Here is a 23,820-nt window from a genome sequence, read left to right as displayed (position 1 = left end):
CTCCGGGGTCAACGAGCCTAAATGGTGTGTTTTTATCCATGACTTAGTACTTAATAACAAAGCATCTTCTATCTTTGACGTAGATAAGAAAAAAGAGAATTTCATAAATCAAAAAATTTGAATCACGGACCAAAATCACCCCCCCTCGAGTTTTTTATGCCTACTAGAATTAAGACCAATTAAAGGGTTTTTTTAGGCGTATGCGGAGAAAATACTCAAAGATCGCGGACTTAAAGGGCAGTATAAATACCCAAATACATGCAAATACAAACCAAATAGAACTACAAAATGGTTTCCTTATTTTGAAATAATTTTGAACAAATGTTACATATTTTAACAAACATATTTTTTCTAAAAACCGGGATATTTTGGGCGAATATTTAAAGAAAATGCCAGTTGGCGAAAAAGGCGTAATTATCGTAGTCTAATGACTGTAATATTACAATTAAAATCAAGAAGAATTCATTTTACAGATATTTATACAAATACAATATATTTTTCGGAAGCCTATTCAATGTTGAATGAAAATATTTTCAACAACAACAAAAAAATTTCAATCGCTGATTTCTTCTGTAAAATCTGGGATTAAAAAGAAGTTGGAGTTTGAAGAAATGAATTATAGGTTATATGCAATATTTCCGATAAACGGCCGTCGGAAATACTAAATCATCATTGTAAGTGAAATGGTCCTCAAGAAATTTGAAACAACGATGGAAATCTTTAACAGATGGCCTAAATAAATAGGTAAAAAATTAATTATAGAAGTAGGAAAAATTGTCATTGCTAAAAATTTTACAAAAGAAGCTTGCAAAGATATTTTTAATCCTATAGAATCCCAGATGTTGCCAGCACAAGCCGGTTTATACTGCAGCAGCTGTTAGGCCATTTAAATTTTAGAGATCTCGTAGTTTTACAGTATAAAGGTCTTAAGACTAGAAATATATCCTGGCCTTTTATGTCTAATCATGGTAGAATGATGCAGCGTCCAACTTTGTGAGAAAGAACGTTATTAAAATTTAGATTCAACATTCTTGTTATTATATAATTTAAAGCTCGTTTATCTGTGTCAGTATACCTTGTGAATAAGTTTCAAAATACAGGTGCAAGAAAATTATTTAAATTAATGGCTCCCCTTTCAAGGGTTTTATTCTTTTTATTTACACTTTTTATATTCAAAAAAATATTTTTAAACTTTAAGACAAATACCATCATGATTTGACTGCGCTGTGTTAATTTCCTACTCAATTCTTGATTATTTTACGCTTTTTTCTTCTCTATTAAATGCTTTTCTGAATTAAATTATTGCTCTTGTTCTTAATTTCTTCATATTCTTTAATCTTCTTTATTGCTAAATTTTTTTGATTATTTTTCCTAACATTTTTCATCTTTCCTGTATTCCTTTTTTCTTCCCTAATTTCGTTTTTTTAATGTATATTTTCGACTCTTTGGAATAAATTTTTGTTCTCTTTTATTGTTACTCCTTTTTTCTACATTACTCATTTCCCTCGCCTTTTTTACATATATTTCTTATGATCATATTTTTTCTCTCTCATCTCCATCTTTACCCCAGTTTTTTTTTCTTTTTGCTTCTTTTACTTGACAGCCCCATTTATTTTCAAGCTTCTACAAAGAAATGAAAATCCCTATTGCGAAAACTGAAATGTATACTCATAGAAATACCTCTCCGACCCTCTGTGAGCAACATTAAATCAACGAATACATAGCTGGAGGTGAGATGCTTCCCTAAACATCGACATTAATCAAAAACTTGGAGAGTGTTAACGCTTCCATCTACATCAGTCAAAACACTGTGAAATTCCCACGCAAAAAAAAAGAAGTTGTTATTCTACCTACCTAAAGCAGAATTAAATACTATAGGGAAATGACAATGAGTTCTTAAAAACGGCTAAACATTTTCCTAAAATCCATTTTTGTTTGCCATATGTTATGTAATGAATTCTAGAGGTAAGCGTTGGCAATTCGTAATTAATTGACACATAAGGAAATTTTTTTTTTAAAACTTGAAAAGCACAACCGCTTACATTAGACGTCTAATGATGCTCCTCTCATTCACTAGGCAAAATTTAGCACGTATATTCAAAATTAGTGGAAAAAGTTGAAATAAAAACGAAAAAAACAAATATTTGACTTAGCACTCGAATGGTTTTCTGTTGACGATTTAATGGGTTCACACTTCAGTTTTGGCCCTTAAAATTAAATCACACCAAAGGCTTTAACTTGATTTGTGAATATCAAAGAAATGAATATAAAAAATATAATTTCTGACGAAACCGCAGCAAAACATTCTCGATAACAATTTTATCAACTGCATTAAAATGTCTTTTAGTGAAATAAACACAAGGCTAGGGAGGTTTGGGACAATTGTGCATATTGTTGGCTCCCCCCCCCCCCCCCCCAAAAGCAGTTAAATAGGCTTTCCGCATTTAATTCTAACAAAAATAAATAGCCTTATCGCCGCCAATCAATATTTACGTGGGTCACTTCTTTTGGATTATAGCCCCACACCTAACTTTATTAGCTTTCGATTTGAATAACAAAATCAACGTTAACTCTTTTTGGGGCGTTGGATAACCAATCACTGCAGTGCATGCTACTGCTCAAATTCCATTCATAAACTATAGCTTTGTATTCCTAACATTTGACTGGGTTTTGAACCAAAAACATGGCGAATAATACGCACTCTACTGCACTTTATAGGCTTTCCATTCATAGCCTGAACACTTTACTGGGTTGCGATTAAAAAACGCGCACTTTTTACTGGCTTTAGAATTTATTAAAAAGCTCTAGCAAAAAGGTCAAAGAAAATTTGATGTGTTGAAGGGTCGGGTGTTTTTTAATAATCTTAAGCATGTTTAATTACCGATATCTTGATGATTCCAGTTTAAAGGTCAATATTAAAAGCGGGAAAAACTGGCTTAAGACTGACCTCATTGAAATGGAAAATATTGTGTGTTACTCGACACAAGGAAAACGAGGAATCATTCTTGGAGAAAACACTGGTGTTTGACAACAGCAGCAAAAATAGTAGCAACAACAACAGTAAAACACCAGCAAAAACAACAATAACAGCAGCAACAATAACAACAATAACAGCAGCAACACTAGCAACAATAGCAGCAGCAACGACAGCAACAATAACAACAATAACAACAATAGCAGCAGGAACAACAACAACAGCAGCAACAATAACAACAATAACAGCAGCAACAATAACAACAATAACAGCAGCAACAATAACAACAATAACAGCATCAACAAAAACAGACAGCAGCAACAATAACAACAATAGCAGCAGCAACAACAATAACAGCAGCAACAATAACAACAATAACAGCAGCAACAATAACAACAATAACAGCAGCAACAATAACAACAATAACAGCAGGAACAACAACAACAGCAGCAACAATAACAACAATAACAGCAGCAACAATAACAACAATAACAGCAGCAACAATAACAACAATAGCAGCAGGAACAACAACAGCAGCAACAACAACAACAATAACAACAGCAACAAAAACAACAATAACAGCAGCAACAATAACAACAATATCACCAGGAACAACAACAACAGCAGCAACAATAACAACAATAACAGCAGCAACAATAACAACAATAGCCGCAGCAACAACAACAGCAGCAGCAACAATAACAACAATAGCAGCAGCAACAATAACAACAATAACAACAGCAACAATAACAACAATAACAGCAGCAACAATAACAACAATAACAGCAGCAACAATAACAACAATAACAGCAGGAACAACAACAACAGCAGCAACAATAACAACAATAACAGCAGCAACAATAACAACAATAGCAGCAGCAACAACAACAGCAGCAGCAACAATAACAACAATAGCAGCAGCAACAATAACAGCAGCAACAATAACAACAATAGCAGCAGGAACAACAACAACATCAGCAACAATAACAACAATAGCAGCAGCAACAACAACAACAGCAGCAACAATAACAACAATATCAGCAGCAACAATAACAACAATAACAGCAGCAACAATAACAACAATAACAGCAGCAACAATAACAACAATAGCAGCAGCAACAATAACAACAATAGCAGCAGCAACAATAACAGCAGCAACAATAACAGCAGCAGCAACAATAACAACAATAGCAGCAGGAACAACAACAACAGCAGCAACAATAACAACAATAGCAGCAGCAACAATAACAGCAGCAACAATAACAACAATAGCAGCAGGAACAACAACAACAGCAGCAACAATAGCAACAATAGAAGCAGCAACAATAACAGCAGCAACAATAGCAACAATAGCAGCAGGAACAACAACAACAGCAGCAACAATAGCAACAATAGCAGCAGCAACAATAACAGCAGCAACAATAGCAACAATAGCAGCAGGAACAACAACAACAGCAGCAACAATAGCAACAATAGAAGCAGCAACAATAACAGCAGCAACAATAGCAACAATAGCAGCAGGAACAACAACAACAGCAGCAACAATAACAACAATAGCAGCAGCAACAATAACAGCAGCAACAATAACAACAATAGCAGCAGGAACAACAACAACAGCAGCAACAATAGCAACAATAGAAGCAGCAACAATAACAGCAGCAACAATAGCAACAATAGCAGCAGGAACAACAACAACAGCAGCAACAATAGCAACAATAGCAGCAGGAACAACAATAACAGCAGCAACAATAACAACAATAGCAGCAGGAACAACAACAACAGCAGCAACAATAGCAACAATAGCAGCAGGAACAACAATAACAGCAGCAACAATAGCAACAATAGCAGCAGGAACAACAACAGCAGCAACAATAGCAACAATAGCAGCAGGAACAACAATAACAGCAGCAACAATAGCAACAATAGCAGCAGGAACAACAACAACAGCAGCAACAATAGCAACAATAGCAGCAGGAACAACAATAACAGCAGCAACACTAGCAACAATAGCAGCAGGAACAACAGCAACAGCAGAAACAGCAGCAGCAGCAACAACAATAATAACAATACAGCAACAACAACAGCAACAACAGCGACAACAACAGCAATAACGACAGCAGCTACAGCAATAACAATATTAACAGTGGTAACAACATTATCAGTAACAACAACTGCACTTACATGACAATATATTGATGATGATGATTGTGATCAGGATGATGCATGATATTGATGACGACGACAACGACGACGACCCAACGACCACGACAAAACCACAGCCACAATAAAATCGATTAAAAACAGCGATATATTTAAGAGAAGTCGTAGAAAATTGCCAAGAAACTCTTAAAACGTGATTAGAAATCCTTTTTTAAGCTTATAAGCCGAGTACCTTTCGGTGCGTTTGTCCTTCCGTTGAAACGTTCAATAATCCATATACACACAGGTAGAGCGATAAGAAATCAAGTTCCATTATATAGAGCAAGCATTCTTTGACGATGGATGAACAAAATGCCCCAAGATCGACGATTATCCTTACGATAAGGAAGAGCCTTGTATGCTCGCATGATTTCACTTTTAAGGTTTTTATTTTATGAAATAAGTAATAGGCAATATCATATATGTATATCTTATCAAATGTCTGCGTGATAATGGTTAAATCAGGAAATCTAAAGCTCGCCTTGTGGCGTCGATAGGCCTTTTGCCATTTCGATTACATATTTTTCTTTTAAGTTATTTTCTATTTTTTAATTTTTTTTTGGTTGAGGCTTGAATATTTTCGTATATGTAGACATAACATGACTCGCAAAGCAAATCGCCTTCTTTTCAGAAAGAGAAGAAAAGAAAAGAAATGGAAGGGAAGGGAAGGGAGGAGAAGGGAAGAGAAGGGAAAGAAAGAGAAGAGAAGGGAAAAGAAGAGAAGAGAAGAGAAGGGAAAGGAAGGGAAGAGAAGGGAGGAGAAGGGAAGAGAAGGGAAGAGAAGGGAAGGAAGGGAAGGGAAGGAAAGGGAAGGAGAAGGAAGGAAGAGAGGAGAGAGGAAGGAGGAGAGGAAGGAAGGAGAGGAGAGGAGAGGAGAGGAGAGGAAAGGAAAGCAAAAAATTTTGACTCGGTTAGACATGCAGAGAGAGAAAGCAGTCAAATCAAAGGGCTGTATTTGTCTGATCTACCGCGTTAAAATTCCAGAAATGAAATCTCATCTCGATCAACGACAAAAAAACTTAATTTCCAAATTCGCTTTTAGAAAGAAACAATTCCTTGCGATTTCAGAGTAAACAGAAAAGCACTTTTCCTATGTTTTCGTAAAACAAATGAACAAACGATAGATATATGTAATCTCTAATAATCTGCTTGTGATTTATGGCGCCCTTTTGGAGTTATCAGCATACTATGTAGCCAAAAGTGATCCGGAAAACGTAAGGGGGTATCTCTCTTCGTCTGATTGCATTGATAACGAAAGCATGCTAAAGTGAGTTCTAGATTTGATGTTTCGAAACAAACACGCCGAAATAGTGATTCTCCAACAAGCCAAGAAAGAACGTGGTCGAGAATGTGTAGTTGAAGACAAACATACATTAAAGCCGGCTAATCAGTAAATGGAAAGAAAGAACTCGACTTTTTTCATGTACAGAGAAAATAAATGCATGGCGATTCATTTTATTGACATTTTCGCCTTTTCTTCGTGCTTTTTTCAGAGATTTAATTCTAGAACAATTTCCTACAAACTTTTTAACTTCTTCAAAACTCAGTGTCTTAAAAGTTTTAATAATATAACGTTTTTGCGGACTTGGGCAGTTTTCCCGCCTTTTCTGTTTTCATGCGTTTTCCCGCTTTGAAAAAATCTCACGCGTTCTCCAGCGCTAAAAAAAACCCCGCGCTTTTCAATAATATTATAACTAACAAAACTAATATAAAAAGGCATCATAAATCAAACTCGTCAAAATATTAACCAATAATCTACAGATTTCTCAGTATCTTAATTCTATAGCTTCGAGCAGTGGAAAATTACTCTGGATTAAGTTGTTATTATTTTCCCCCAAAACACCAAAGAGAAACATCTTTCGCAATTTTCGAACATCTAAGAGACTCGTCTACTTAAAACATCAAACAACCAGGCATAAATCACAGTAATTTATCGGGTAGCGGCGGATCAATAAGCTCCAAACGGATATTCAAGCTCAACTAAAGGATAAACAACACGGGTATCAATGTCGGTTCTTCATCGCTTCTCGAACAAATGAGCTAACATTTTTTTTCTTTTATTTGGTTTTAAATGAGTCGTTTCGGATTTGCTGCAGGAAGTGGACGACTTCCGAAGCTATTTGGGTCATGCTTTTTAAGAGGCGTATTACAATGCCTTAACGTCCGCACGCGGGTGGCGGATGGTGTTCAGATTGATATTGAAAAATTCTTCATCGCTTCTTGAACAAATGAGATAACGTTTTTTTTCTTTTCCTTGGTTTTAAATCCGAGTTTTTGTAGAAAATATTTCCCGAGTATATTTTAAATCACAAGGTGCATTACAATGCTTTAACGTCCCCACGCGGATGGCGGATGGTGTTCAGATTGATGTTGAAAAATTAGGCGCATCTCGCGATCTTTCTGCTGCAATTATACCAATTCATCGGCAAAGTTAACCATCAGTGATTTCCACGACTATTAATTAAGACTGAACCATGCAAGCAAGAGAGAGAGAAAGAGAACGAGAGAGAGAGAAGCTAAAAAGAAGAAGCGCTTCAAAGATATTTCATATTTCAAAATGGGTGCAAACATTACTATAACCTGTATCGGAGGTTAAAGCTTCTTGCTCAGTAAAAATGTTGACTTTTTAAAAACTCTTTAGAGAAGATGAACCTTCTGTTCATTTATTATAACGCAACTCTTGACTGGGCTCTAAAGGGACCGGACTACAATGACCATCATGCTTCACGGTCGTTCGATAAATATATACATCTTTTTCAGCTTAATCGATAATTTTCACGCTCAATGTTTGCTGAAATAATGCGTTTTCCTCACCTAGCCTCGCATTCAAGCGATTCAGAACGAGGTTCCGCGGGTTTCATAAACAAAAGATCTTTTTTTCTCATAGGAAAAAACATGGCGCCGTAAGATCAAAGATCACAATCTACCATGATGCTCTGCGCTTACGATTCCGAACCACCTTGTCCTTGTGCGCATATTATTATTAGCTAATACTGATAACTAATAATAAAGTATTGTACTCACTCTAAGGCGTCTCTTTTGATGTCCGTCTTGGGGAATGGAGCGTCTTTAAAAAATACATAGTCCCAGACCTCCCGCGTCATTTGCTCGGCTCTAAAAATTTTTTAAAAATCTATATTTTAAAAATCCAACTAGTCTCCTTTTTGGTGTCAATTTATAGACCCTCCTTTCTTTGTACGCTCCCCCCTCCCAAGAAAATACGATAACTTCAATATTGCTATTGTTTATGTGGGTTGTGCTGAGGCACAGTAATCTCGAGAGGGTAGACCTCCTCGGCTCTGACGTAATGTTTTCCCAATTCAGACCACGTGTCATTCCCTAGAATATCATCTCTTTGTTTAACGGTTGCACATGAGAAGACACATGAATAAGATTACAACTCAAAAAAAGAATATTATTCTCAAGGGAATGACACGTGGTCTGAAATGGGACAACATTACGCTCGAGCGCTCCAGAGCCGAGGAGGTCTGTTGCGCAAAGGAAGACACTCCGCTCAACACCCAAATAATAGGTTTACAATCACGTGTTCCCCAATGCCCTGAAGGTTGGGTGACGCAAACTTACTCAAAGAAGAGTTGCGCAAAGGAATTTTCATTATACCAACCTTACAAGACAAAATAAACTACTAGAATTGTCTTTACCCCGCCATTTGTACTTCTTTACTGCGACCATAGTAAATAGTTAACTATGCTCCGTCGAAGAACTAGTTAAGCACATACCACTTGCAGCACATTCCCAATGCAGTTCAACTTGGAGGATAAAATAGAAGAATCCTACTCTCTTGAAAATTTAAATTTGTTGTTTGTCCTCTGAATTGAGCTGCTTTGGGAATTGCTGAAAGTGGTCTACACTCAATTGAAGAATCGTTGTCGGGTTCAGAAACATAGAACATAGAAGCTGAGACCGAAATGGCACATGGGAAATGACATAGTTATATTATAATTTATTCATTTACGCCATCCATGCAGTCGGTTTAGAATGCCAAACGTGTATTAAAAACAGTGGATGATGCCACGGGTCGCCAGTCACAGCATGCATCTAATTAACATACTTCACATTTGCCATTTCGGTCTCAGCTTCTATGTTCTATGTTTCTGAACCCGGCAACGATTCTTCAATTGAGTGTATACTATTTTAATAACATGCTGTTCAACTCCCTCATCACATTCCCATACCGATGCGGCTCATATTAGAATACTCGTTAGTTTTCTTTTGCGCAAATCATAAATCAATTCGTTAAACAAGGCTCACTTTATTCCCAACGGACTTCCAGCTGATCCATCAAAAACTCCTCCTTGTAGCAGATGAGCTACGGTGTAGTATGCGTTATAGATAGTAGAATCAGATAGGGATTCTACAAGGTATTGTTCATCCCAGGGCAAACGCGTTCCTATACAAACAAGTAACAAAGTGATCATTTCAAAACCAAGTCTCTAGTGGAAATCAAGGGGTCTGGGATTGGACTCTTGGACTTAACATCAAATCTGAGTAAAGTTTGTTAGGACTATCCCTTGGTTCGAGGGTTTTTCTCCGGGTTCTCCGATTTTCGTCCCTCTGCCAAACCTAGCCAGCTAAATTCCAATTCAGTCTGCGAGTTAGCAGTACCCTGACTTCGATCAGCCCAGATTGTTTCATGGTACCGATAAAATTTGTAGGCTTCTTTCTTAAGGTTTCGACTATTCCTAGAATTAAGACAGTAGCATATGAAAGGATGCTGGTATTTGGCAATCCATTTTTATTCAGTCAAGCTCTCTTACCTAGACCGTATGACCTTGAACACGCATGCTCGTGCAACCAGTCTAAGGTAGCGATGAAATTTTTGCGCGTGTCTTCAGAATACCTTGCGGAAGAATAAAAAAATCAATCCATGTCATTCGTTAATACATACATACTATAGAGAGCCGATTTCGTATGAGTAGGAAACATACGGTAGTGATTTACAGGACGTACACGGTACGACATGTCGTTACACTGAAATGGCTTCCCATAAGAATGGTTTTCGTATAAATGGGAAACATATGGTACTGACTTACAGCACGGACACTCTACGACATACTGGAACACTGAAATGGCTTTCCATAAGTTATACTATACGTTTTTAACATTTCTTTAACAAGGTGATTACTTATGCTTATGCGCAGTGTTTAAGGTAGCGGGCGTTTTTGGTCGACTAACAGTACTGGGGACATCCTTGCAAATACTGGCGCTGCTTTGCGCAACTTCATTGCACTTCTCAACTTACGTATTACAGTTGGACAAGGCCTCTGCTGTTTGCGCTTTCCATGACGGCTCGCCGTACTCTAGATACCTGGTAAAAGTAAATGAAAACAGACTCCTCAGCAACAGATAATAAGCAAGGATTGATGAAAAAGAGGCATCATTCTACTCACCATTGATCACAGAGAGAGACAACACATTCGTCTCCTGAACGAGAAATAACCAGTTTCTCTGGCTCCATGTAAATACGAGCATTGCCCTGTGTGGTCAACATTAAAAGTATTCAATGACTTGTAGAATTTTTATGAAGCTATGCAGACTATTCAAACTTGTAAATGCATACTGGAAGGTAGGGCAATAACAGCAACAGCAACAGCAACAACAGCAGCAAAACCAGCAACAGCAACAGCAACTACAACAGCAACAACAGCAACAACAGCAGCAGCAAAACCAGCAACAGCAACAGCAACAACAACAGCAACAACAACAGCAACAACAACAGCAACAACAACAACAGCAACAACAGCAACAACAACAGCAACAGCAACAACAACAGCAACAACAGCAACAACAACAGCAACAACAGCAACAACAACAGCAACAACAACAGCAGTAACAACAGCAACATCAACAACAACAACAACAACACCAGCAACAGCAACAGCAACAACAACAACAGCAACAACAACAGCAACAGCAACAACAGCAACAACAACAGCAACAACAACAACAACAACAACAGCAACAACAGCAACAACAACAGCAACAACAACAACAGCAGCAACAACAGCAGTAACAACAACAGCAACAACAACAGCAGTAACAACAACAGCAGCAACAACAGCAGTAACAACAACAGCAACAACAACAGCAGCAACAACAACAGCAGCAACAACAGCAGTAACAACAACAGCAACAACAACAGCAGTAACAACAACAGCAACAGCAACAGCAACAACAACAGCAGTAACAACAGCAGCAACAACAACAGCAACAACAACAGCAGTAACAACAGCAGTAACAACAACAGCAACAGCAACAGCAACAACAACAGCAGTAACAACAACAGCAACAGCAACAACAACAGCAGTAACAACAACAACAACAACAACAGCAACAACAACAGCAGTAACAACAGCAGCAACAACAGCAGCAACAACAACAAAAACAAAAATAGTAGCAATGTAACCAGAAACAGCAACAACAACAGCAACAGCAACGACAACATCAACAGCAAAACCAGCAACAACAACAGCAACAACAACAGCAACAGCAAAAACAAAAATAGTAGCAATGTAACCAGAAACAGCAACAACAACAGCAACAGCAAAACCAGCAACAACAACAGCAACAACAACAGCAACAGCAAAACCAGCAACAACAACAGCAACAGCAACAGCAACAGCAAAAACAAAAATAGCAGCAATGTAACCAGAAACAGCAACAAGAACAGCAAAAATCACTGAAAAATAAATAGAATCGCACACCTCATCCAGCATCTTCTTCTGCACAAGTTTCTTAACATCCTGGACCTTCTGCCCTTTGAAGTCACCCACAATCAAAGTCCCCTCGTAAAATCCTTTCTTGTAGGTAATCTCCTTGGCCTCCGTCAGCTGATCGCGGTCATTTTGACTCTTGATTTTAAGGTCATCACAGGCCTTGACTGCGCACAGGTTGCCATATCCTGGAACCTCAATGATCGGGATGGGATCATATGGAAGCACCATCTCATTCGTTATGCCAAACTTCTTGCGCAAATCCTGAAGGGCAAAATAGTCATGCGTTACGATATAACCTTCATATTTTATCAATACTCTCGTGGCTCGGATGACCACGTTAAATGACGGTGCCGTCTCCAATTTGGGGACGTGAAAGAACCACTGACGACGCAACAAACCCTGGGAATGACCACCCTCAGTGCCAGCGATGAGGTCGGATTAGCGCAGTGTTTCAAAGAGATTACTAGTGAATGAGACCTCCACACATTACCCACATTAATAACTACAGAAATATTTATCATAACCACAGCTAGTATACCAAAGGAATGTTGCCAGGTGTTGGATGGAAAACAAAAAATACCCTGAAACAACCTCTCGGCTGATCAAAGTCTGGGCACGAACGTAGCGCGTTATGTTTATTAAGAAGAACGAAGAACCTGGAGAAAAAATCCTCGAATCAAGGGAGAGACCTAACAAACTCTACTCACATGTGATGCTGAGTCTAGGAGTCAAACTCAATTTAGACCCAGGAGAAAAACCCTTGAATCAAGGGAGAGACCTAACAAACTCTACTAACATGTGATGCTGAGTCCAGAAATCAAACCCAATTTAGACCCAAGAGAAACCCACGAATCAAGGGAGAGACCTAACAAACTCTACTCACATGTAATACGGAGTACAAGAGTCAAACCCAAGGCCCTAAAGGTGAGAGGTGACACCGTGGGTTTCAAACCGACATTACCTCTTTCTTCTTCAAGTCACGAAGAGCTGCATAATCATCTGGAGCATCAGAAGGAACGGACGTTACAACACCAGTACCTGGAGAAGACGAGAAATTACTACGATGGGAAATATTTTACGACACGTGGCTGAAAAATATACGGCATATCTCGATTCTTGTTTAACTGTTTCTAGCACTTTATAAAAGACATACTTCTTTGTCACTGTCAATATTAATCGTGTGAGGACCTTTCAATAGAACATGCTTTTGGTGTTAGAGCTGCTTTCGCATGAGCGGGAAAAGATGTGGTAAATTCGTATTTGTACTGTAGCCATGCTTTACATCTTACCGTAGCCGTAACAACACGTTGTAATTGGATGGAGATTTCTGGGAAGCAATGGGAAGCCATTTTAATGTCATGGCATGTCGTACAATTAAGGAACGCTGTAAGTCAGTACCGTATGTTTCCCACTCATACGATAACCATTCTTATGGGAAGACATTTCAATGTTACGGCATGTCGTACCGTGTACGTGCTGTAAGTCAGTACCGTATGTTTCCCACTCATACGATAACCATTCTTATGGGAAGCCATTTCAATGTTACGGCATGTCGTACCGCGTACGTGCTGTAAGTCAGTACCGTATGTTTTTCAATCATACAAAAACCGGTTTATAATTGTAGATATGCGGCTTTGAGATGATGGCAAGCATTGGCGACGTTAGTCTCCTAAGCAGCCGCTATCAGTGTCATCACGCCACGCTCACTCCCCTAAATAGCTACTTAGGGGAGTGAGCGTGGCGTGACGACACTAATTGCGGCTGTGTAAGAGACTATGGCGACGTGTGCGTCGAACAGAAATACGTTTGCACCTTTATTGCTGAAGCCATCTCGTTCTTAGTTTATCTCAAATGATTGATCGATCGATCTTCTAGTCTTTCACATAAACATGGTTCTTACCCTTATCTTCTTTGATAGTCAGCATTGGTAGGGTGTAGATAACCTTATTAGATGTGAGAGGCGCATTGAGAGCCAGACCCATGATATCCTACGAAAGAGAACAATAGATGAAAAGAACTGACGCATACCATTTGAGAACTGCCCGCTCGGACTGATCGGTTAGACCTGACCCTTACGACAGCAGTGGCATAAATTCAAACTGGTTTGAATTCTTGTGTCTGATGGCCGTGCAACTTTGATCTCGTGTTTTATTTCTGTACGCGATTCATTGCTTCATGCAAACAAACCTAAAGAATCGACTTCTTCACAGGAATGAATATATCAATTATGCGAAGACTTACCTGGCCAGTAAACTCTACCAACACAACAACTTCGGTCTCTTTGGAAGTAAACCCTTGATATGACATGTTTCTTGCCGCACGATAAGAACAGATGTAGACCTCGTTTGGGATGTTTGTCTCAAATGCAATGTACTGGAAGTAAAGAACAAAATGTATTGTACTACGCTTTTCTATAACTCCAGCATTCTACAGTAGGTATCTGATGGACTTTGCTTGCTTATTCTATTGTTCGTTCGTTTTCTTGTTCGTTATTTCTTTGTTGTTGTTTTTTGTTTGTTTGCTTGCTTGTTTGTTTACCTATTTGCTTGCTTGCTTGCTTGCTTGCTTGCTTGCTTGCTTGCTTGCTTGCTTGCTTGCTTGCTTGCTTGCTTGCTTGCTTGCTTGCTTGCTCGTTTACCTATTTGCTTGTTTGTTTGTTCACTCGTTCGTTTGTTTTCTTGTTGGTTTGTTTAATTTCTCTTGTTCATTTACGTTACCCGGTTATATTACAGTACATACCTTCATGTTTGGTCTGACCCAACAGTTGGTCTGTCCATACATGGTCTCTGGACGAAGTGTTGCTGCCAAAAGATACACATTCTTGCCATTCAGCACACTGTAAACAAATATACAATAAATAAAAACTATATTATCCAATATGATAGATTTATTACCTGCAGAATAGTAAGTTGTACACTAACTTCAATTTTATCAATACCCTGAAACAACCTCTGAGCTGATCAAAATCAGCGCATGGATACCTCACGGATCGAAATGGAATTAAGCATGTAAGGTTTCGCGGAAGGACAACAACCAAATGACCATGAGAAAAACCCTCAAATCAAGAGAGAGTCCTAATAAGCTTTACTCACATGTGAGGCAGAGTCTAGGAATCACACTCAAGATTCCAGAGGTGAAAGACGAATGCACTACCGATACACCACTCTTGATTCACTATGAACATTTACAAACCTTAATTTGCCCTGGAGTGGCCCAGCAACTTTCATCTTGACAACAGTGTATTCCTGTGGTCCAACACCCTAAGGAAATACAGGAAGGTATGTTGTGTAGTTCCGGAAAATAACCATACTTCTCCCATAGAGGGGATAGGGGGGGGGGGGGGGGGGGAAGGTTGGAATTTCCAAGGGGTGGGGAGGGTCTGACTAGGGCATATTTAGTGGGTCTTTATGAAACTTTCCGTAGGGGTATGGAGTATGGCTAACATCTGGACTACATATTGTATGGGGGAAAAAAGGATTGAAGCTATGTGCTTATACCTCTCCACTTTGCCTGTCATGATCCATACATGGCTGTCCATCTTTAGGTGAGTATATAGTGTACCTAAACAAATAGATTCATCACATCTAGTGAGCTGATCATTTACTGGAAAAGACAAAACACTCAGGATAGACCAAGAATTAATGGGCAATGTCCATACACCTTTTCCAGATTCCCTTGAAAGACTATAAAACTATGGATAAATTTGAGGTTGAGCTAGGCATCTCAATTTGGAGCCTTTCTTTACGTCACACCTCTAACCTCTTTGTGCTCATTGCAAATAAGGCCTAAGAGCCTTTCCTTTAAGCCACTTGTAATTTGAGCTTCTGATCAGGTTATTGCTGGTTTTCACATGACGTCATCAAAACATCAAAATCTAAACTGTAGATCGTATAAAGACATTTCTCAAGTATGTTTTAGAAGTCAGTGTTATAAGACACAAGAAAAAATCTCGAGTCATTTCGATGTTTGGTTCCCGAGTTATGAAGGTTGAGTTTGTGTCACGCAATACCGTCACGTCTTTCTAAATAGCGATGAAAATATTAAAATAATTTACTTTAGTTGAAAGATTTTCCCTTAGACACGTTTAAAATATTTATTTAAAGTATGTGTAAGTGAAAAATAGTCAAACATATTAAATATTCCATCATTTTAAGCCTTTAGAATTTCGTCCGCCATGATAGTGTACCAACTTGGAACACCAAGATGGCCGCTCCATACATTTTAACCAAAAATTGCGTCATGTTTACTCGCCTATAGTTCCGCAACGAAATGCTTTACAGCCTTAAAATTTAACCAGTATATGTAGTTTGGAACGCTTTACAAGAATATAAGACTTTTATTTCATTGTAATGCGAATTTACGCTTTTGAAATTCATGATGACATAGGTGAAAACCAAGAATAGTGGTTGAGTTGACCCCATTGTTCATCTGGGCACAGTCACATCAATACTTTTAGCATAAAATTACTGTGCTCTGTTTGTCACTACCAACCTCTTTCCAAACTTGACCTTGCCTTTCTCCTTAAGAGTCCAAAAGTGCCATCTCACAAATGAATCATAATAGGGATTAACATCAGTTGTGATGAAAGAACGCCTCCAGTCAACCTACAATATTAAAAGAGGAAATTGCTTCAGTTGGTATCAATCTGATGAACACTATTCACAAGGGTGCAGGGTTCAAACACTGCACTTTATGCACAATCTTCAATGGACACTTCTACTCAATACTCTGCATTCAGCTGGTAAAATTTCCAAAAGAGAAAGGAAAAGATATCAACTGAGAGCAACCTCTCTGATTCAGCTCACACATACAGTAGTACTAACTGCTATTTAAAAAAAGCTCCTCTCACAATCATTATCCCACTATATAAAGGGGAAAACTAATATCCAGTTGTTGGTCTCAATACATGTGACATTCAAGACATCTAGCTCATGTTTACAATGTACCAATACAAGTAACTCTTGAAAGAAAAGACTGAAATATCTCTCTGCTAAAGGGTTTTTTACTTGAAAAGCTAGAAATGTTTTAGAGTAGAACATTTTTTGAGAGCTCTTACCTTCAAGCCCATAGACTGCAGGTCAGACTTTGCAAGTGGTGGAAAATACTCTAGCCAATGGTCTGTGTTAGCAAACCTAACAAAATAGAAAATACACTTGTGAGCAAGTTACTCAAGATGCTGCCTTTAGGGACATTTTCTGTTTGTAATTCAGGCTTTATTTTGATTTAAAATAGACTTAAAAATTAAAAACTTTGGTCAGAAAATTTAGGATTTTTAAGAACTGCACAATACAGTGATATCTCTATAAAGTGGACCCCCTATTTAATAGAAAGCTGCATGTGCCGAATTTTTTTTTCTTCACAATATTTTACAGTCTGTAAATCAAACCTCTATTCAGCATGCACCTCATTAATTAGACACCAGTCAAGGTCCTGAAGGTGTCCACTTAATACAGGTATTACGCTGTACAGTACTTGTGTGTGATGCATACTTAGGGATCTCACTGTCTGTTAGTCCAAGTGATTTCATGATTTGCCATTGATAAACAGCACCACCAGTCTTAGCAGCCACTTTACTCTTTAACTACAAAAAATAAATAACACAAGAATAATTATGTGAGATGGAATGATATGTATTGAATGTGCCTTCCACTAGAGTTCAGTCCATTCCCAAACTCATGCTGATGCTGTAAAAGCACCAGGTCATAAGTTCACTAGTCTGTCAATAACCTTTCAGACATAAGCTAACACACCTCTGGGAAACGCATCTTATGTTCATAGTGTTGTTTCTTAGAAAATGAGAAAATGAACTCATGACTTATTGTCACTGTACCTGTACAGAACTTGTTTCACTCTTGTCCACCTCAGGAAATTTAGGAGGGTTTCCAAATTCCTGTATTTCTCTCTTTAACTTGTCAGCACAAGCCTATGAGACACAATTAGGAAAATAATTCTTAGTCAACAATGGTGACAGCATATAACATAATGTGAGAGTCATATCATACCTTGATTGGCATTCCAGTACAGTGAAAAGCAAATGGAAACAAGGTCTTCTTTCCTTTCAACCCGTTGTAGCCAGATGCAAACTAAAAATGATAATAGCATTATTAATAGAGTCAGCACAAACATCTTTACTTGAAAAACAAAATCTTGTACAATAAAGAAACAAGATAGAAGACTCACCTCAGCCTAAATTGTGATTTATCATGTGGAGAAATGAAAGAAAACTTTATAATTACACAAATTAAATATATGTGGTAAATATTTATGGTAGACTTGCTAAAATGCTAAATCCATTCTATCCCATCCTATACCATACAAACCTATCTGTTCATGCAATCCCATCCCATTCATTCATTCATCACTTTATCTATCCTTTCAACTACCAAACAGCAATGCATTATTCCATCCATCTATTCATCCACCAACCAGACATCCATCTGATCAATTCATCCATTGTTTCCATCTGTTCATCCACTTACCACCCCATGCACCCATCCATCCATCCTATCCAATGATCCATCTATCCCATCTACTTACCTACCCATCCATTCATTCATCCCATCCATCTCACCCACCCCTCCATCCATCCCATCCAACAATCCATCTACTTACCCACCCACCCCTCCATCCATCCCATCCATTCCATCCAACAATCCATCTACTTACCCACCCACCACTCCATCCATTCCATCCAACAATCCATCTACTTACCTACCCACCCACCCCTCCATCCATCCCATCCAACAATCCATTCCCTCCATACACTTTCCATCCAACAGCTTCCACCCCACAATCTATACCACCCATCCATCAATCCACTAATCCAATGATCCATGTACCCCCTCAGTACTATTCTAAACATCTATTTCCTTCCATCAAGTCAATCAATTAAATTATCCTTAATCCTCAAAATATAACAGAATGATTGAACTTCATACACACCTTGGATAAGGAAAATGTATGACCAAGATGCAATTTTCCATTCATATATGGGTAAGGAAATGTGCAAAAGAACTTGTCTTTCCTAAACAAATATAATATATATCATTAAATTTACTCATAGTTAATATTAACTATGATTTACTGCACTGTTGAAGAAACAGAAAAACACACGTATTGGCTGCAGCTATTAAAGCATGCAGGTGTCGATGGCAGAACACGAGAAAAGTACTTTTGCAAAGAGCTTTATATGTGCACAGAACAGCAAGCAAACTCTTATTTAATTTATAAAATACCAATTTGAAAAGCTGTGTTCTTGATATAAAATTGCCTGCATTATTCATCCATACTGTACATGTAGTTAGACTCAGAAGCTAGAAGATAAGCTTGGAATCAGGACCTGGTTAAAAAAAAGGGTTCTAATGACCCTCCAAGCACAGCAAGGAGGTAACCATGGTAACCACTCACAGTCCACCATCTAGTACCACACTGATAAGACCCTCAGTGGTGAACTTACTGTGACCATTTACTAACGAGGAAGGAGATGATAGAGTGAGCAAACGCACGGCAAAGCAAGCACACAAGCATCAAGCATGGAGTAGATATTTACAACCACACCTCATTCATATGGCCCATTTATACTATAAATTGTCAAGTTCATTGGACAGCTGGCAACTCACTTTGCATCTGCTGAGCCAGGAGCAGGAGCATCATTTTCAAATGTTTTCTCTTCTTCCCATCTCTTTTGTACCTCAGCCTCAATGCCCTTCAAGAAGTCAACCTTGACAGTACTCTTCCTCTCAATCTAACAAAATATGACAAATGAATAACAGCACTGTAAACTACTAGAAACAAACAAATATATCAAAATATGAGTAGCCCCCTCCCCCCTCCCCCCCAACAAAAACGTCAGCCTACCACAGGGATCCCGCACATAACAAACTTTATGATACGTTGTAGTGTTTATTATTAAACCTTTGCCAATATCATTAGGATTTTAAAATCATACTAAGCGATTACAACAGCACCTTAGTATCTAACAGACAAAATATATCCTTAATATTTCAAAATAATCCAAATGATTGCATCATTCGACTTCAAGAAACAAAATTTGTACCGGCAAACTTTGATGAGTGATAAATAAAATAAATTTAACGATATGGTATCTTTTTTAAAGGCAAATCAACAAAGTGGCTCATCCTAATTCGTGGCAATTTGTGAGATTGAGGATCAAATGTTTCCATACGGAAGAATCAAGGAATATTGTAGAGGTCAGCTTAAAAACCTTGATTTCATTCACGATTCACTGAACAAAATGGTGGTCGAAACTAGATTATTAACGCTGCTCTCAAGCAGAGAATAGCACTTACCGACATGTTGTTAGTATCCTGACACAATCCTCTCAAAATCAAACAATTCTGGGAAAATCGAGAGGAAAAAATACGATATTTTTTTACAGAAAACCAAGTCACACGTGCGCTGACCAAGCGCATAACCCTGAGCCTGCGGTTGAACTTCTCAGCTGAGTATCAACAAAAGATACACGCCCGCGATACTGTGTCCAGTGGGTAATACCCATTAGAAGAGGCAAATATTGAAAGAGGATTAAAGGGAATGGCTGATCACTTTGATGAGAAAAGTGGAGTTGTTAAGTCTAGAACCCCTTGGGGAACTTGGGCACAGACAATAGAGGAGGTGTTTATTGAAGTAGAAGTTCCCCAAGGGACCAGAGGAAAAGACGTTCAATGCGATATCAAGACAAAAAGTATTTCATGTGTGGTGCATGGGAAGGAAATATTTAAAGTAGGCATTTTCCTTTCTTTTGATTGTACTGCAAAATCACCCACTCTGCAAAATTATTCAATTAGCTCTCTTGCCCCAAGTGGATATATTGCTTAGGTATTTTATATAGAAATGTTGAACTCCAGTCGAGCAATTAGTAACCACAGGTATCCCAATTATGCACAGATACTAAGCCTGTTAAGTCTGTTTTACTTGCCGCAGGGAGAACTCTATGGTAAAGTATTACAAGATGACAGTATTTGGACAGTAGGTAAGGAAGGAAAGATTATTTTGCAAAAAAAAAAAACATATTGTGTTAAATGTGGCTGGTTATGCTAGTAAGTATATATCTTTATCCCTGCATAAATCCGTTGCCATGGAGAAGGAGCATATATCATATAGCAGTAGGGACCAGTTATTAGAGAGGGGAGGGTTGGGTGTTAACTTTTCTAATCATGACATGTATACTGTATAATATCAAATGGATATACACACTAATATTTCTCAATTCTAAAATTTCTTATATTTTTGCCAGAGGACAAGAAGTTGGTTCATATCGTATTAGTCAAGTCTGAAAGAGATGCATCAAAAGGCTGGAAGTCACTCCTAAAAGATCAATACCTCACAGACCCACTGACTTACGATGAGATGGAGAAAAAACTAACACTAGAAAGATTTCAGAATGAGGTTTGTGTATCATACATACATGTCTGTCACAAACTGGGGTTCTAAGTTGTGAACCCCCCCCTCTCTTTCCCTCTTTTCGACGTTACTTCAACCATGAAATGGTAAATATGAACACCCCTTTTAAAGACTAATAATAGATAAAAGACTAGCGAAAGTCCTTGCAGTGTCACAGCTACATGCGGCCAAAAGTTCATACATTGCATAAGGATTTCTAAGGAATCAAAATGGTCTGAGATTAACCTGCGTATTACATATTGTAGCACTGGGGTTACCTCTATTGAAATTAAGGCATCATTTAGGACCTTGCCAGTGCCTGTTTAATGAAGGTTGTCCACTTAATCAAGGACCACAGAGCATAGCTTAAAATGGAGGGGCTAATCTTCAGGGGAATGCTCCATTCCCAAGACTCTGCATTTCATTTCGTATAATCACTTAAGTAAATATTATTCTTTTCTTCTTTGCAGAACCCTGGTTTTGATTTCAGTGGTGCAGAAGTGACAGGAAACTATACAGGTGGTGGTCCCAAACTACCATCTCAAAACTAAGAATAATACTTTTATATTTATGGAATATAAGCAAAGCTCAAATTAACAGCCAGCCAGTCACTAGTCATAATTACTGGCAAAAATACTTTTACCTCAGCCATACCTTGTTTCTGGAATGTTACTGGTTGACTGTTTAAGGATCACCAGCAAGGCAAAGTTTGACTGGACTAGTCCCTACTAATTTTTTAACTCTCACCATTATTTTAAGCCCTGATAAGAAGACATACAGGGTATGCTGTGCCAATAGAGTAGGTTTCATGCAAAATAGCATTGTTGCAGTATGAAATTCCCAACATCTATTGAACCAATCACATGCAGCAGACACAATCACTGCTCAGGCAATGAAAGTTCTTAGGCTGAAATGAATTCTATTTATGTCCTAATTTAGTTCATTTATGTGTGAACATCCATATATTTTGTATAAAATTAATTAGGCTTTTACTGAAAATTATATTACATGTTACAGAGACACCAGAAATAGATGTAATGATTAATGTTAAATTTTTCTAAGTAAATAAGTTTTCAAATATAAATCTCTGATATCTCATTACTGAGACATAAAAAGTTAACATATTTTACTGACCTTTTTAATGAAAAATAGATAAACTAGCTCTATAACTATGCCGTAATAGAGCTGGTAACTTTGGCCATAAATACTTTTCGCTAATATTTGAATCCTTTTACTAACAGTTCCACTTCACTGGTTTGGATATTTAAAAAGACTATATTTGAAGAATATAATCCTCCCAGTTAAATTTCCTAATAGACTAGTAATGTAAAATATAAAATTCTTATTCTGGGAAATAAAAAAAAACCTTGAAACCTTGAATAATGGACTGATTGAGAACTTCAGAACGGTTAGAAAAAAACAAATAACCATTTAAACATATTTCAAAAAGAGTTTATGTCGCTTATTTGACCATGTATCTTGAAATAGATATAATTATTTCATCAGCTCTTTAGGTCAATTTTAGTTGCCATCAGTGTAATTTTAGATGGAACCTATTAATACTTAGTGGCGTCAGTAATACTGTTTTCTCCAGTTTCAAAACCACATCTGCATAGTTTTACTAATTGAGTGTCATTCCACTTCACTGGTTAAAATATGTACAAAAGTGGTACATTTTTATTAAAATAAAACACATTCAAAAGGTGTACACTTTTGAATAAATTTGATGTGAAAAAAAAGTGTTCGCAAATTCTGAAAGGAAAAATACATCTAAAATGTTCCAAAGAACCCGCTCCCAAATAGCAATACATAACAAATATTAGGTGTTAAATAAGCTCCAGCATACCAGCACATTGGGCAACCTAGTGCACACTCCAAGAGCGTCTTGTTGCATTTTTTGCAAAATTTCTTAATAGAATCACTAGTTATTTATAATAAAATAAAAATCATAGGATAAAAGCTGCAAATTCGGCGTAAAAGAATGTCTACGTTCCGTACGATCCAGCCAACCAAAGTCCAGTCCATTCCATCTATGCACGGTTCCTAATTTTCCAAAATTAAAAAACAGTCAAAATTCGGGCATTTAGATGCGGAAAAAGAGTTTTAGAAGTTGGGCATGTTTTTGCTATACATTAAGAGTATCCATGGCCATTCAAAAGGTGAAAATTAAAAACTTTTTTGTGATTCAAGTTCCAGTCACTCTGAGGCCCAGTCACTTCCAATCCATTTCAGTCACAACCAATCCATTCCAGTCACATCCAAATAACTTCAATTTATCTTAATAGCATCTTAATGAAGGAAACTTAGTTGTAAAGCCTGTAAAGATCCACAGAGTCACCTATAGACACATGAATTATACAGTCCTTTGAAAACCCTTGGCCGCTGACCGTCTTCACAGGACTTCATCCAGTGCCACGACCCAAAGCATTTTTTAAAAATGCATTTTTTGTGTGCAAAATTTTGGATTAGAACCACTAGAAAAAGAAAAATACACCTAAAATGTTCCAA

The 23,820-nt window shown here is 37.7% G+C and overlaps 2 protein-coding genes across 2 annotated transcripts in view; one reads left to right on the top strand and one right to left on the bottom strand.

The window, feature by feature from the left end:
- Positions 1 to 20,352, bottom strand: part of LOC116308801 (leucine--tRNA ligase, cytoplasmic) — a 54,150-nt gene extending 33,798 nt beyond the window's left edge. Inside the window, exons 1-21 of the mRNA XM_089038806.1 lie at positions 20,220 to 20,352; positions 19,530 to 19,654; positions 18,853 to 18,934; positions 18,091 to 18,096; positions 17,913 to 17,993; positions 17,741 to 17,833; positions 17,400 to 17,491; positions 16,967 to 17,042; positions 16,402 to 16,514; positions 15,408 to 15,471; positions 15,103 to 15,170; positions 14,650 to 14,746; positions 14,152 to 14,283; positions 13,811 to 13,898; positions 12,872 to 12,948; positions 11,899 to 12,171; positions 10,585 to 10,670; positions 10,437 to 10,502; positions 9,952 to 10,034; positions 9,446 to 9,584; positions 8,198 to 8,287 (exon numbers count right to left, since the gene is read on the bottom strand). Coding sequence (XP_088894932.1) covers positions 8,198 to 8,287; positions 9,446 to 9,584; positions 9,952 to 10,034; positions 10,437 to 10,502; positions 10,585 to 10,670; positions 11,899 to 12,171; positions 12,872 to 12,948; positions 13,811 to 13,898; positions 14,152 to 14,283; positions 14,650 to 14,746; positions 15,103 to 15,170; positions 15,408 to 15,471; positions 16,402 to 16,514; positions 16,967 to 17,042; positions 17,400 to 17,491; positions 17,741 to 17,833; positions 17,913 to 17,993; positions 18,091 to 18,096; positions 18,853 to 18,934; positions 19,530 to 19,654; positions 20,220 to 20,342 — 2,054 coding nt within the window. The 5' untranslated portion in view covers positions 20,343 to 20,352. The remainder of the gene's footprint in view (positions 1 to 8,197; positions 8,288 to 9,445; positions 9,585 to 9,951; positions 10,035 to 10,436; positions 10,503 to 10,584; positions 10,671 to 11,898; positions 12,172 to 12,871; positions 12,949 to 13,810; positions 13,899 to 14,151; positions 14,284 to 14,649; positions 14,747 to 15,102; positions 15,171 to 15,407; positions 15,472 to 16,401; positions 16,515 to 16,966; positions 17,043 to 17,399; positions 17,492 to 17,740; positions 17,834 to 17,912; positions 17,994 to 18,090; positions 18,097 to 18,852; positions 18,935 to 19,529; positions 19,655 to 20,219) is intronic.
- A 77-nt stretch (positions 20,353 to 20,429) lies between these two features.
- LOC116308779 (nudC domain-containing protein 2) lies at positions 20,430 to 23,668 on the top strand. The gene is made up of 4 exons (XM_031719267.2): positions 20,430 to 20,652; positions 20,854 to 20,902; positions 21,167 to 21,318; positions 21,783 to 23,668. The coding sequence occupies exons 1-4, from the start codon at positions 20,464 to 20,466 to the stop codon at positions 21,861 to 21,863; spliced, it is 471 nt and encodes a 156-aa protein (XP_031575127.2). The 5' UTR covers positions 20,430 to 20,463; the 3' UTR covers positions 21,864 to 23,668.
- Positions 23,669 to 23,820: the final 152 nt, after the last annotated feature.

Source organism: Actinia tenebrosa, unplaced genomic scaffold (genome assembly GCF_029948245.1).
Source record: "Actinia tenebrosa isolate PJP-AT-01 unplaced genomic scaffold, QUT_ActTen_1.0 PGA_scaffold6__47_contigs__length_16458017, whole genome shotgun sequence".
Classification (NCBI taxonomy): Eukaryota; Metazoa; Cnidaria; class Anthozoa; order Actiniaria; family Actiniidae; genus Actinia; species Actinia tenebrosa.
The sequence above is the reverse complement of the archived record's forward strand: the minus strand, read 5'-3'. Positions and strand labels throughout refer to the sequence as shown.

What these genes read in the sequence shown, in the direction of transcription:
- LOC116308779 (XM_031719267.2), top strand. Translation starts at nt 20,464, where the DNA reads ATGGCTGATCACTTTGATGAGAAAAGTGGAGTTGTTAAGTCTAGAACC. An exon ending in ATGGGAAGGAAATATTTAAA is followed by an intron (nt 20,653 to 20,853) that starts GTAGGCATTTTC and finishes TACTTGCCGCAG; the next exon opens with GGAGAACTCTATGGTAAAGT. An exon ending in TGACAGTATTTGGACAGTAG is followed by an intron (nt 20,903 to 21,166) that starts GTAAGGAAGGAA and finishes TATTTTTGCCAG; the next exon opens with AGGACAAGAAGTTGGTTCAT.